This window comes from Peromyscus leucopus, chromosome 3 (genome assembly GCF_004664715.2).
Source record: "Peromyscus leucopus breed LL Stock chromosome 3, UCI_PerLeu_2.1, whole genome shotgun sequence".
NCBI lineage: Eukaryota > Metazoa > Chordata > Mammalia > Rodentia > Cricetidae > Peromyscus > Peromyscus leucopus.
The window spans coordinates 105891108-105905513 of NC_051065.1; the positions used below are offsets into that span (position 1 = coordinate 105891108).

The window sequence follows — 14406 nt, forward strand, 5'->3', positions numbered from 1 at the left end:
TTCCTTACTGTGAGAGCTTCAGCTTGACGCCAGCTGTACACAATTCCTAGATAGCCTATGGCTGAGAGGCCACATGACCACCAGCCAGCCAGCAGGCTATGTCCAGAAATGGGAGTACTCACTTGTGTTCTTGCTTTTAAACTAGCTATGAGCCCATCAGGCCCCCTCTTCATCAGAGAGAACTGGAGCAACCATCCAGAATCCACAAATGCTGAGGCTGACAGCCTCTACTAGCCCAGACCACCAAGTTACAGAAAAAGGAGCTGTGTCTTTCTGTTTGTGCCACTGTGCCTGTGGGCTCCCAGGCAACACCCCGCCTATCTACTCAGTTCTCCAAGACCATCACTGTCCTGTCTGGGGCATCACAACTTCCCCTGGGATTCGTGGTGAGCCCTCCTCCACCTTGACAAAGATCTACCAGAAGCTCCCTCACATCTCAGACCCTGGTTTTGCCCTTGCTTTAGAGACCTTGTGACTTGAGGGTTCCCCAGCTTTCCCAGCCTGTGCCCCCAGGCTCTTGAGCAGGCTATCCTCTGACCTTGCCTGTGGTGCTGCTGCTCCTCATCCTCATACCTCCCCCCCAACCCCCACCCTGTCTAACTAAGCCCTCAGGACTTGGCCCAAATGTCAGCTTCTCAGAGAAGCCTCTTGCTTCCCTTGGCCTAAATGAGGTCCTTACTGTTACTCTCTCTAGGCATTTTGTTCTCCAATAGCATCACTCTAGGTCCATTTGTAGCTCAAGAGTGTTTACTTGTTTGATGTCTACTTTTCCAAGGGGAGTCTAGGTGCCAGCAGGCCAGGTTCCATGTCACACACAGTGAGACAACAAAGCCCGGACAGACAGCTGCAGCACAGAGAAAACAGAAGTGAGTTCAAAGGTCAAATCCACGTGGAAATGGTGAAGCTCAATAGACAGATTTGTTGGAAAGATCCTGGAGATGTCAGGAGACATTCGTAGAAGTAGAAGCCAAACTATAATGAGTTTGAGTAATGAGATCATAACTTTACTACTGTACCTCCAGGACACTCCATGATAGAGGGAAAGGAGGAAGAAGGAGGGCCCTAGAAGAGCTGCTTAGGAAGGGGGTATTGATTTCGGGAAGGGAGCTAAGTATGAAGAGTGGGGCACTAGAGAGGGGCAAGGAGCTAGGTCCAGGTCACCTGAAGGTAAGGCACCTCTGAAGCAGAGACTTCTTCCACACTCAGAAACTAGGAAGGAGCTGGGTGGGGTTGGGGCTTGTGTAGCAGGGAGTCTTTGGAATGGGGTGCAAGGAAAGGTGATCTTCCCGGACTGTCAAGGTCTCTCACAACCCTTGGGAACAAGACCCAGGTGTGGAGGAGCACCTAACTGGTGCTGAAGTCCTATGTGGCAGGCCAAGAGAAATGGCCCAATACAACAGCATGCAGAAGCAGCTGTCAACACAAACCTGTCAGAGAGAGAAATGCCCAAGACCAGGAGACACTGCAGGCCTTGGGGAAAGCCGGGAAGGAAGCCAGTGGGACAGGATGGAGAAGGTGAACACAGTTTCTGACTTAAGAGGCAGCCCAGAAGAAAGATGCCCTAGGAATTCAGGAAGACTGAATGATGAATCTAGAGAGGCAATCAGGAGTGCTATTGCAGGGCCTCCATGCTAACCTGGCTATCAGAACCCAAGGGTCACTGTTGTTGAGGGCTGGTCACCCCATTATCTTCCTGCCACAGTAAGAATGGGGAGCATGCACAGGGCATCTACCCCAGAGTCATCAACAGTCTAGCAGCTAGCTCCCATGCAGCACATCCAGAACTCTGAGTCATTCACTGGGGTTGAACTCTGATCAGAAGGACCAGGGCATCACCCCTGCACTTGAGGAGAAACAGGAGGCAAGCAAAGGGGAGGACACAAAGGGTTTTAGAGGCTAAGTATGGCTGGAAAGGGAAGCAGCCTGTGAGCCCCAAACCACTGTGAACGTTTGGGAAGGTGGGGACCTGGGCAGGAACCCTGGGCTGACCACCTCAGGCAGGGTGCAGGCTTTCCTGCTGTCCCAAACCACCCCAAGGACGCTGTATCTGAAAACAGCCAAGGCCCCTGGGCCACAGAGTGTGAGCCTGCAGCAGTGGATTAAATAAAACTCGTGAGGCAGCAAAGCCAGCTCTCCTGAGGGAGGATTAGGGAGGCACTGTGAAGAATGAAGAAGGGCTAAGAAAGGAGGGAAGGAAGCCTGCCATATCCCAGCTGCCGAGTTAACAGTCTCACTTATTTCTCATCAAAAACCTCTTCGGCAGAGGTTAAGCACACAATGGACATCAAGAGCAATGGCCTGGTGTGGCTGCTTGAAATTCCATCCACGCACTGCCGAGTTGTATTTCTATTAATGTCCAGTGTGTGTCAGAGCGGAGATAAGGTGCCGACATCGTGTCCAACCAGTCAGCTAGAGAATGGGCCCATGTTCGACACTGCCTGACACTGGATGCCTGTGAATGGAGGCCCCACTGCCTGTGTGTGCTTTAGCACTGGCGGCCATCACCACAGGGTGGCAGTATGGAAGGGAGCAGCTCAAGGCCAGGGTCAGGCAACCCATTCCACATAGCACAAGAGAGGTGCAGATGGCAGCAACCCACCCACGGGTCAGAAGGAGAGAGGAAGTACAGACAGGGAGACCCAGGGCAGGAGTAGGGAGGCAGTCCAGCCATGGATGGCTCTTCCCAGGTGGGAGATGAGTATAAAACCACAGAAGCCTGCACTGCACCACTAACGTCCCCAGGCATGTCAACCCAGTGGCATTAAACTTTGTCACTTGGGATGTACTACACAAAAGGTTTGCTCTCCTCAACACTGTCTACTCCCCTTCAGGCTCTAGCCAAGGACACGGCAGCAGAATGGCAAGGAAGTCCTACTGTGATGTGGCGCTGGGAGAGGGGCTGAAGAGTGCAAGGCATGTACCTGCCAGAGAGGATGCAGCAGAGGTGGCCAGCGAACTGAACACCTACACCCCCCTTCCTCAGCCTCACATGCATCCACAGCTGACAACCATCCTGGAGCCCTTGTGTCCAGATGGCTGAAACTAAGAGTGTCAAGTACTGGAAGCTGTGTCTCCTCTCCAAATTCAGGTTAATTTGGGAGCACCAACAGAGTAATGGATGACTCTGGGGGAACACAGGGCCACAGGAAAGAGGAGGAAGTGGCGGGGAGGAGGAAATACTCCAGTGTCCCAACGCAGTCATCATTCTGCTCTCAGAAACCCTCTGTGACTGCCCCTTCTTCGCTATACTGAAACATGACCCACCTGAATCCTCCGTCCCCTTTTAGTTGCCTGCTCGTCTTCTCTCCTACATTTTGAGGGAGCTGGGCTCCATGCTAAGAATTCACTGACCATTTCTCCTGCCAGAGCACACAGGATGCTTTGTATCTGCCCTCCTGTGCTGAGGCACCCTGTTGACTCCAAGGGAAGTGGGCACGTGACCAGAGAGGAAGCTGAATCGCACAGAGGCTGAACAACATGCACAGGTCACAGTGACAGCACCTGCAGAGTCTTGAAGCCAGAGTCCAGAGGTCAGTCAAGTCGAAGCCACATTGTAGAAGATGATATCACCAGCTCGCTTCTTGAATGACATAACCCCAATGACTCTGTGTCCAAAAGTCATGTGCCCAGCTAAAATGACTCACTATCCCAGCCCTCCTTTCAGACTGAGTTCTGCCAGAGGCTTCCTGGATCTTTTCAATATAAAGAAATAAGGCTTCACTAGGAAATGGGCTTTGGAATAGTCCTTTCTGAATTAGAAAATGATGTGTCAGCTAGAGTCAGGAGCCACTCTACATCCAAGAGGAAAGGGACACTGAGGATCAGAAAGAGACTGCAGCCCTCCTGACACAGTAAGCTACTGTATATGCCTGGACTATCTGTTCCTGGCTATCTTAAGCATGAGATAAATATGACCCACTCTTTAGGCCACCACCAAGTGGGCTTCTATGACAACAAAACCTCCCTGAATTTGGTGCACATGTTGGTCTATCAAAACGAGACGAGCGGGTGAGGCTCAGGCACTGAGTGGATACAATACAGGAGAGAACCTGGGACTTTAAGGCTCCTGTCCAGTTGATGGGTCAGCATAATAACCTTTTTCAATTCTTTGTCTGGCCAGAAGCCAGCAATGGCATCTACCCAAGGAGCAAACCATTTGCTTAAGTGACAAGAAGGCAAAGGAGGCACAGTGAGCAAATCATATGGACATCACACCCAGCTCGGCCAGCCTCTCAAAGGCAGTACAGAGGTGGGCACTGGCCCTACTACCAAGCAAAAAGGCACACACCGTCAAGATACCAGCATCAGCAAGACACAAGGGTGAGTGACTTCCACCACAGGAAGAGGCGGAGTGGACACATTACACAGACAAGGAGGGTGGCCCAGTGCTGAAACCAGATGTCCCATAAGCTTAGGCTTATGCATGCCACCAAAAGCTCTGTTCAAAACACAGAGCCCAGAGTATCAGGTGGGCCTGAGCCTTCCCTAAGTCAAAGTATGCTGGAAATCCAGGGAGGGCATCTCTTGCCACTCTGACACCCCCACTGCAGGCAGCTAGCAGCTCACTTCCTTGGGGACCCACTGGATGTACAGAGGCCAGGGGCCTGACTGTGGTTGACAGCCTGGTTGGTCTTCAAGAGGTTGAAGAGAAAATGCTTCCTTCATAGTTTTCTCCAGGCCCCAGCCTCAGCTGTCAGCCTGCTCATTTGTCTCTAGTGTAACATAAATTTTCATAGACACACGATCTGCTAATTAAAAGTAACGACATCAGGAATGGAACCACAATCAGCCACTTGCCTAACAAAGTTCGCACTAATGAGGACTTACTGCTTCTGTGGGCCCACAGTGGAGGGCACCGGGGTGCCCCCAGACAACTCTACAAGGCCACACTGGAGGCACCTATAACCCTGTGATGGGGGCCAGACTGGAAGCATACCCCAAATCCTTACCTTTTTATTAGAATACAATGTATACATCTTATGCTACCCAAAAGTGAGGCTTCCATTTAATGTGAATCTGAGCAGGCCACAGAGCAATAGCTTTCTTTAAACAGGTCCTCAGACCCCCTGCTTCTTCCTAGGGAGACCACTATTCATCTCTACCTTGTGTAACTGGAACAGCTCAGGTCACCTTATCCACACCAACTTCTATCCTAGCACTTCCCCCCAGCCTCATCCCCCTGTTCTCACACTACACTTCCTGGACCTCTGCCAATGGACCACTAGTTGGCCTACAGCTGCTAAGGAGAAAGCTAGACTTCATGGCATGGATGCTGTTATCACACACCTGATTAGTGTGAGAAATGGGCTTCCCAGGGGAAATGCTAAAATCTCTATCTGCAGGTTTATTGGGCCTGTCTCAGGGTACAGCCCAGTAACCTATCAGTGATAGGACCAGCAATACCTCATGTGCCCCAGGAATGCCTTGCAAAGGGTCCTCTTTGTTCTGGTCCTAGCCTCCCACGTGGCCTCAGCTGAAGTTGCTGCTCAGAGTCCAGGGATTTCCCTGGGATGACCAACATCCATCATTTTGTGAATTCAGTAAACCCTGATCATTATCCCCTACAAGGATGAGCTCAGAGTGTCTGCACCCCTCCTCTAGAGACAGCTGATTATTTTCCCAAGCTAGCCTGGGCAGAGGAAAGAGAACCACCCTGTGCTGTTCTTCTGCAGATGATGTCCAGAACCACTTTTAAAAAAATCACCAGGCAAAGAAATCTATAGGAAATGGTGGTTTGTTATCAAGAAGAAAAAGAAAAACAGCCAATAGAACTGTGAAGTGGAAAACGGAGGAAGCCATTGTTTTGGACTAAATGCCAGCATGGATCAAGCTAAATTCAAAATGGAGTCACTCATGCTCAAGTTCCCCACCTGCAAACTGAACCTAGGCTGTTTATCCAGACTTTCCAGAAACAGGATTAGAAAGAGAATAATCAAGCTTGTACACAAACCAGTATGAACCAGTCTGACCGTGAAGCTCCTGATGTCCAAAGCCTTACACAGAACACAGCACTCTCAAGTAAACTAACAGCTAGGTCCTATTGTCCTGTCTCCCTGTCCTCACCTTAGAAACTTTTTAAGCTTGTTTCTACTGTCTTCAGAAAGTCTTCCTGGACAAACTACTCAGTACAGCCATCAGAACATGGGTCTACTTCATGAAATGAAGTGTTGCCCATTTCTAGAACTGAAAATTAAGCCAAGTAAGCTCTTTAAGCCAATGTATTAGAATTTGGTCAAGTGACAGAGCCAATTCTAGGTGTACAAACTACAGTCTTCTGGATGGCTAACGGGTGTGCTCAGATGATCCACGGAAAAGGGTGGCAGTGTGTAAGGAAGGGGCACTTTTTCACTATATGAAATGGCAAAAGAGAAACAAATCGGGAATGAAAGGAGATTGTAGGACTTTCTCCACAGAGATCACCGTGCATCTCACTGCAGATGAGGAGACTAGGGCTCAGATGCCAGCCAACACAAAACCCTCCCACTAAGAAGTCGGCCACCCAACTCCCAAGTTACTCCACAGATAAAGACTAAGGTTAGAGAGCTGGCTCAGTGGGTTAAGAGCACTGGCTGCTCTATCATAAGGATCAGAATTTGGACCCCAGTTCCCATATCAGATAGCTCACAAATGCCTATAACTCTAGTCTCAAGGGCTCTGGTGTCCTCTTACAACTTCTGCAGGTCTCTGCACACACACAAGTTCATTCTCATTCTCTCTCTCTCTCTCTCTCTCTCTCTCTCTCTCTCTCTCTCTCTCTCCCTCCCTCCCTCCCTCCCTCTCTCCCTCTCTCTCTCTCTTTCACACATACACACACACACACACACACACACACACACTAATAATAATAATTTTAAAAATAATTTTTCAAAGATTGAAAGACTGGGTGGGGCCCACCAAATAAAAAGCTGAAGCAACCCAGCACTGGGTATTCAGGGACATTGTTAGGACTAACATTCAAGCTGGGTGTAATGCCCATGCCTGAAATCCTAGCAGTCTGGAGGCTGAAACAGGAGGACTGCCCCAACTTCAAGGCCAGCTGTGCCATATAGTAAGTTAAAGAGACCCTGTCTCCGAAAGCAGGAAAATGAAATAAAATCCCCAGAGGTGAATACTGTCACTCAGAGTTTTTCCGAAATTTAGTCAAATCCAGCCCAGGGGCTTTTTTGGTATGGCCTCTGATTCAAGGATGGTCCAGGTGTATTTTAGTATCATAAAAACAACAAAGACAGGCAGAGACTGTGTGTGGCCTATAGAGCCTGGAGTATTTCCTCTCTGGATCTTTACAGAAAAACAAAGCCACCTCTGATCTGATCTAAAGACCAGGCTCAGCAGACAAAACAAACAACAAAGATTTAAGGACTTTCAGGACAGAAGGGAAGAACATCAAGGTTGTTTTCCCAGTTTATACCTTTTATCAGCCTTCTGGGGGCCAGCAAAATAGACACGGGTGGGAATTCAAGATGTCTAAAAGAGGCCTAGTTGTAGACAAGGCCACCAAACCGCTCAGTTAAATGTCAAGCCCCAACTTCAAACCTGAGATCTGTATTCCCAAAAGCCACTTGTCCTGTTACCTAGCAAATGAAGCCAGGAAAGTCTATTAAGTCACTGGCTAGGAATCAAATATACATCCTTTTGTTGATTTTTCTTTTCAACTTTTAATGCATGTGTTTATTCTCTGTGTGTTTGTACCATGGCTAACACATGCAGGTCAAGAGATAACCTGCAAGCATCAGCTCTCTCCTTCTGCCACGTGGGTCCTAGAGAATAAACTCAGGTCATCTTTTAAACAAGTCGTTGCTCTTTAAAAGTAGACTCAATATCTACCCTTTTATTCTATCATATCTATATTATCCCCTTGGCTTGCAGCAAACACCTTTCTTTACTCATTGAACCATCTTACTGTACCACCGCCACCTCCCTTTTTGAGATAGGATCTTGCTACATAGTCCTGACTGACCTGGAACTTGTAGTCCCAGCTAATCTCAAACTCATGGAAATCCTTCTACCTCAGCCTCCTGAATGTTGGGATTACAGTGTAGTACACCACACCAGGCCCTGATTTGTTGTTTATTATTTTGAAAGAACTAGAACTTTATATTGCTATCCATCCTAGTGATAGCTGTGATAGGCACTTGCTTCCCACTCATAGAAGAGGCCTCAGTGAGGCCGTAAGGAAAGCTAGCCAGTAGCCTTCCAGACCTGCTATCTGCCAGCCATACATTGTATATTTGTATGCTGAGCACTGAAAAGACTAGCATGACCACCACACAGCTCTTACTCTCCAACAGTTTGTCTGAGGAAAAGCCTATAAAAATGGAGGGGGATATTTGGAAGAAGAGCTAAAACTTCCTCCCTCGTTAAGTTTTGAAAATTCCAACTTAGAACCCGTCTTAGTATTTTCCTCACATCATAAGCTATTGATTCATACAGATCATGTGGCAGTTTCTGGAAGCATTCAAACAATGCAGGAACTGTGACAATGACCAAAAGAACCTGCCACCTAGGGAGAAGACAGGACAGCTACTCTTTAGGTGAACTTGTAGGCTTAGACTGCCCACCATCTGAGAATGAAGTGGCCCACCAACTCTAAGAACATCTGACCCTATGGCTGGATATGCAATTGAGCACTTCCCAGAGCTGATGCTGAGCTCTCTCCTTCTGTATCTTATGAAAAGAAAAAATCCCTCCCAAGCTCTCCCTCAACCTTTCTGAATGTCACTGCACACCATTTTCTTTGCCCTCCTTGCCTGGTGCACCCTCCACTCACCTCCACCCTGGCCAGAGAATCTACCCCTCCCACCAGTCTTTGTCTCCAGCATCCTTCCTCTATCTTTCTCACCTAGCACCTTCACTCACTCTTCAGATCCAGTTCACCTGTCTCCTCTTCCAGGAGGCCTTTCTCACACTCCAAGAGCATATCACCTCCCTCCTCCAGCATCTTCCAGTCCCTCCTTTCAACTCCATACTGTCACTCACAAGAATCTGTCACTCTGCTAACAAATACATCCACTTAAGGGCAGGAGCAGGCTATTTATCTCCATCTATTAGGAAACTAACCCAGTGCCTAGCATGCTATGCTCACTCTGTGTGTGTGTGTGTGTGTGTGTGTGTGTGTGTGTGTGTGTGTGTGTGTGTGTGTGTTGCTCACAAAAGAAGAAGAGGGAAGAGAAGAGGAGAAAGAAAGAGAGAGAGGGGGGAGGGAGGGAGAGAGAGAGAGGGAGACAGGGAGGGAGGGAAGGAGGGAGGGAGGGAGGGAGGGAGGGAGGGAGGGAGGTGGGTGGGTGACAGAGAGAAATGAAGGTGTCTGTGGACTGTCAGGTGCGCTGAGATCTAGATACCTATTAATCCCCACAAGAAAGTAGCAGGTAAAACTGTGATGCTCACTCTGCCAGGACTTCATTTCTCAATCCACTATGCCTCAGAACTGATGACTCAGATCCCTAAACCACTTCATTCTCTCCTGTTTCTATCAGAGTATTTGACTTGAATTCCAGACTTCCTCCGCAAATCCCAAGGGAATTCTTGGCTCACATAGGCTCCAGTGACAACCAAGGCCTTCACCTGCAACAGAGCTGGGGCTGGGCCCAGATGCAAGGACAGTAGCATGTATGGACACAGAAGTGTCCATTACTGCTGCACTAGGATGGGAAATGTTAACACTTCTATCAGCAGAAGCAAGTTATAAAAATTATTACCTTTCCTTCTCATTAGCTTTATGAACTTTTCCCAATAATGAGCTCAATCACTCACTCATGCAGAAGAGGATGAAAAATCAATACTGTAAAAGTGAGAGGCAAACAGAGAGTGCAGAAGAGCACATCAAATATCTAATGCCTCTCATTATGTCCAGACAGGGCTACAGACAAGTCCAAGGGTGTGGGACTTAGTCACAGAGGCACTAAAGACACTTGGCAGCCAGTTCACTCCAGCAGTCACCAGGTGTGCCTCAGGTTCACCTGCTCCTAGTCCAAGAAGGAGAAGCTCTGATCCACACACATCCCAGACTACCAGGCCCCTGGAGCTCTGCCTTGAAGGTTGCCAATGCCCAGCCTTTCAGCACTTGTATGCAGAAGGCATGGAAGATGTGGATAGGAAAAAAAAATCTCCATACTTAGTTCAAGGGTTTTTTTTTCCTCTATCTTTTTCTCTCTCGTTTAAGGATTGTTCCACTCATTTCAATGTCCCAGAGTTAGAGTTGTCTACAGTGAAAGCACTTGCCAACCCTACCCATCCAGAGCAAGCTGTTTCCTTTGCACTGATGGCAACAGCACCTGCCCAACACTTTAACTGCTGACACAAAAAGGCAGGCGCCTTAGTTCCCTTCTCCTGCAGGAGGCTGCAGGTCTCCAAAACCACCTGCTGTGGCATCTCTTCCAGAAGGTTCAGCTTTGCATCTGCTGCAGGTCCTCCTATGAGCGGTGCACCTGCTGCAGCACCACCCAAAGAAATCATCTACAGCAAATTTTACAAAGAGTGAACTGGTAGCTATCAGCAGATGACACGACCTTCAAGAAGGCAGGAGGACCCGAGAGAAAACAAGGGTATCGTGGAGGGGTAGGAAAGAGCAAAAGACATAACCTAACAGCATAAGGGGCCTCACAGCTCACCCAAGCTGTAATAAATAACTACCACCCTGGCCTCCCACTCTCCCTCTGTACTCAGTTCAAACTCAAGTCCCTGGGAAGGGGCTATCTATTACTGGCTGAACTTGGGATATATGCACAGATCTAGCCTCCACCAAGGCACTGAAATTAGAATCTTACTGAGGCTGCAATCACAGGAGACAGGAAAGCTCCTGAAAGAAGATCTGAACTCTAATCCTAAGGAGAAAAGGATGTTGAGCAGCCAGAAGTGGAAACACCTACAAAAGTAGATTAAGTATTTCCATCTTGAAGGGACTTGCTCTACTATTCCCTGAAAACTCTGGTTTGCAGACATTATCATCCATCTAGGAAACTAGGAGAAAGCTAGTAAGGGGACATTCTCTTCATTCTAAGGTAGCAATTCATTATCAAGCACACAAACAAAAATCCACACACCTGCACCTAGAGGAATCTGAGCCCCTCCCACTTGACCAGCGTAAGTACTTACACGTACTGTACTGTAGGGCCAGTCAGAAGGGGAAGGCAGGAGGGAAGGCCTAGCTTCTCCTTTGCAGGTAGAGGGAAGAGAGGCTGTGAATCCCCCTTCACTGTCATCAATACCTTTCAGATGAGAATGAAGTGAGAGCACACTTGTAGGCTGCCATGCTCTTCTCTCTAGAACTGTCCTAGGTGAGATGACTCCTGCCTTGCTCAGTCCACATGATTAACCTTTTATCTCAAGAAAGTGATCTTTTGTCCTGCTGCCTGCAGTGGGGCTTCTTCAGGAAACCTCCAGTTTTGTTCTAAAGCACAAGTCAGATAGCCCGTTCCCATCCTTACAACTGTCTCTACTGTTTCAGAGGCATGGAGGGCTGCTCTGCTGTTAGCTCAAGCCACAGAAAGCCTTCTGCAATCTGATCTTCTCATCCTGTATCCCACCACTTGTCATAACTGCTTCCTAGTCCTGGTGGCTACCTATCTTCCAGGGGGAGGGCCAATGTCATCTCTGGCCTACCAGCAGGTTATAACACTCCCAAATAACTCATCTCTGCCATTTAACACTGACTGGAACCAACTCAGCCTCTTTCTAAGCTCCCAGGTTAAGCCTGTCTTCTCCCCAAGAATGAAATGTCCTGAGGGTCAGGAGCTAGGGGCTTGTATCTTTCACCCACTAAAGGCTTTGAACAGCTGTGTGATCATCAGGACAGTTAGCTTATCTTTCTGCCAGTCTCATCACAGAATTGTAATCTCACCCAGTTTCTGCACCCTCTGTGTGCACAGGCTACTGACCTAATGGAGGCAAAGCTGCCCGCTAGTCTCAAATCCATGGTCTCCAAAGCAAATGTCATTAGATGCTGCCAACAGCCAGACCACCCCCCTTGCCATCAACCTGGTTCTGTCTGTCAACTTCTCAACCATGGCAATGAAAGGATCCTAGATGCAGACAGCACAATCTCCCTAGTCACTCTAGGTTTGAATGGTTTAACACTGGACACCCGGTGCAATTCAGGCCAATGGGATGGTAGAGAAATGCTGCTGGGGTGGCTCTGGGAAACCTGTCCTTGCTGACAAACACAGAGGCTGACACAGCTCTTCTGCTGCTGCTGCTTAGTTGTAATCATGAGGCAGCAGCAGCAGCTATTACGGAATTGTGGCAACAGTCAGCCTGAGTGTGGCTAGTTCACTGGGGAAAACAGAGGGGAGGGAGGAGGAGCACCGATTCCCTGATGATGCCAGTGAGCTGCTGAACTGGTCCACCTTAGGAGTGCTCCTAGACTCCTTACTTGTAAAATAAACTCTGCATTAAAGCAGGAAGACTCCTGACTAACAGCTCCGATCAATTAGATGCATTAATAACTGTAGCAGCAGTCATAGCACTCCTTCATTATTTGCCAGTTCGTGCTAAGCCCTGGGTAGCTATTATCCCTGACCCCTGGGGCAATCCTGTATGTGAGCATCATGATGCTCCAACAAGGCTCAATGTGCTGAAGCTGTAAGCAAAGAGCTAGGCTTTGCACCTGGGCTGCCGTGCTGTGAAAATTATGCTCTTGGTGTCACACATTGCATGCCCCAGAGTCCCACCCCTGTGCCCTCCTGACACATGAGGCATTGCAGCCCTTACACCAGCGATGGCTTTGACAAATGAGACTCTCAGTACAGGGATGGACTTGGACAATGCGGCAAAGCAAATTGGTGAGTTAAGAGTCTGAAGACTCCAAGTTCCCAGGGCCTGGAAAGCACTTTCCCCCAAGCCACACTGATATAGCTAGCTGTGGAGCAGCTTGGGACCCAGGGCCCAGGGATACCAGGCTCCAGGGCCAGGCCTTTTCTGCCCATTATTACACAAGCTGGCAGTTGGGCCAGCCCAGGAAGATGCACTCACCAGCCGCGCTGACTGCTGTTGCTCACGGCTGGGGCTGGCCCGCTTCTTAGGCAGTGATGACTTCAAGTGCTTCTCAGCTGCCTCTTTCTCCTTTTTCGCCACCTTGACCAGTTCATCCTGGACTATAGCCTGCTCCTGTTGGAACCTAGGCCAGAAAGAGACAGAGAGGAACTGATGTAGAAGGCATGACTGTAAGAACATGGGCAGGAAAAGACCTGCCTGCTCACTGTACCTGACTAAGCAGGGATGGGGTTCTCTGGCCCTTAGCTGCCCAGAAACACAGGACAATTCTTTCACCTGAGGGGAAGCCTCGGTGACAGCATGCATAGAAAGGGGACAGTGACACTAAGACAACATAGATCAAGAACAAGAGAGCTAGTCATAGGCAAAGAATCGAACAGTCACCTGCCAGAGGGAGTGTGTCAGGGCAAAGCTGAATCCCATGAGCACCATCCTTTCAAACAAGTAGGCAGGGTGGGCCATGTCCTTGTTTGGCTGAGATCCTGAAGGCTTTAAACAGCAGCAGTTTTGGGTTTTAAACATCTAACTTTGTCCTGAGTGAGTCTTTGACCTATCCTGGCATTCTGCTAGTATGTCCTAGTAGATAAGTTAGCAGGACTAAGATGTCCTCCATGTTGTTCATGAAAGTAAACAGAGCAAGCAGCATCAAGTTCACCATAGAGGAAATGCCACAGTATCATGAAGTGCTATACCATAGCCCCAACTGCTAACTTGGATTTATCTATAATAAGTTCAATCTAAAAATTGAGAATGAATAAACAATCTGATTAGCAATAAACATGCTTGAAAGCAGGTGTAACTGATGGAAAGTAATTATAATAGTAAGTAAAACAGCAGGATATGAAAACGCCTATGACGTTAATATACCCTAAGCTAAGGTAAAGACATGGAGTGCAAGAGACATCCCAGAAGAGCCACAGCAGTTGCACTGAGATAATGAGTCTATGGGGATTTGTTTTCATTTTATATATTTTTCTAAATCTTTTATCAGCACGTATTACTTTAAAATTGTTAAACGTTACTGAGGGGAGAGGGAAGTTGTGCATTCCTGGAGGTGCCTTGGGATTCAGGAGGGTACATCTGAGAACACAGATACTCACCTAGGGCTGTCTGCTGGAGGGCAAGCCCCAGCCGTGGCCGACACTGTCCATGGGCTGAGTCTGGGCCCTAGGACCATACAGGGGCTGCTTCCTCAAGGATGATGAGGAAGCCCATCAGTGAAGGCCAGAGGACAGTCTCTGTGAGCTGTGGCCAGGCAACTATGTTCCCATTAAGAGCATTCTCCTCTTGCTCCTTCTTACGGAGTGATTTCTAAAGGTGACAACTAGTGGGTCAAAGAATCAGGAAGCTGACCTACACAAAGGGTCCTCTGTGCCTTAGCCACTGTTCTATACATCCTGTTTCAGGACTGTGGGGAGC

General features: G+C 48.4%; 1 protein-coding gene across 1 annotated transcript in view; it reads right to left on the minus strand.

The window, feature by feature from the left end:
- Chchd6 (coiled-coil-helix-coiled-coil-helix domain containing 6) overlaps nucleotides 1–14406 on the minus strand; it is a 212976-nt gene that overhangs the window by 173829 nt on the left and 24741 nt on the right. Inside the window, exon 4 of the mRNA XM_028854394.1 lies at nucleotides 12967–13111. Coding sequence (XP_028710227.1) covers nucleotides 12967–13111 — 145 coding nt within the window. The remainder of the gene's footprint in view (nucleotides 1–12966; nucleotides 13112–14406) is intronic.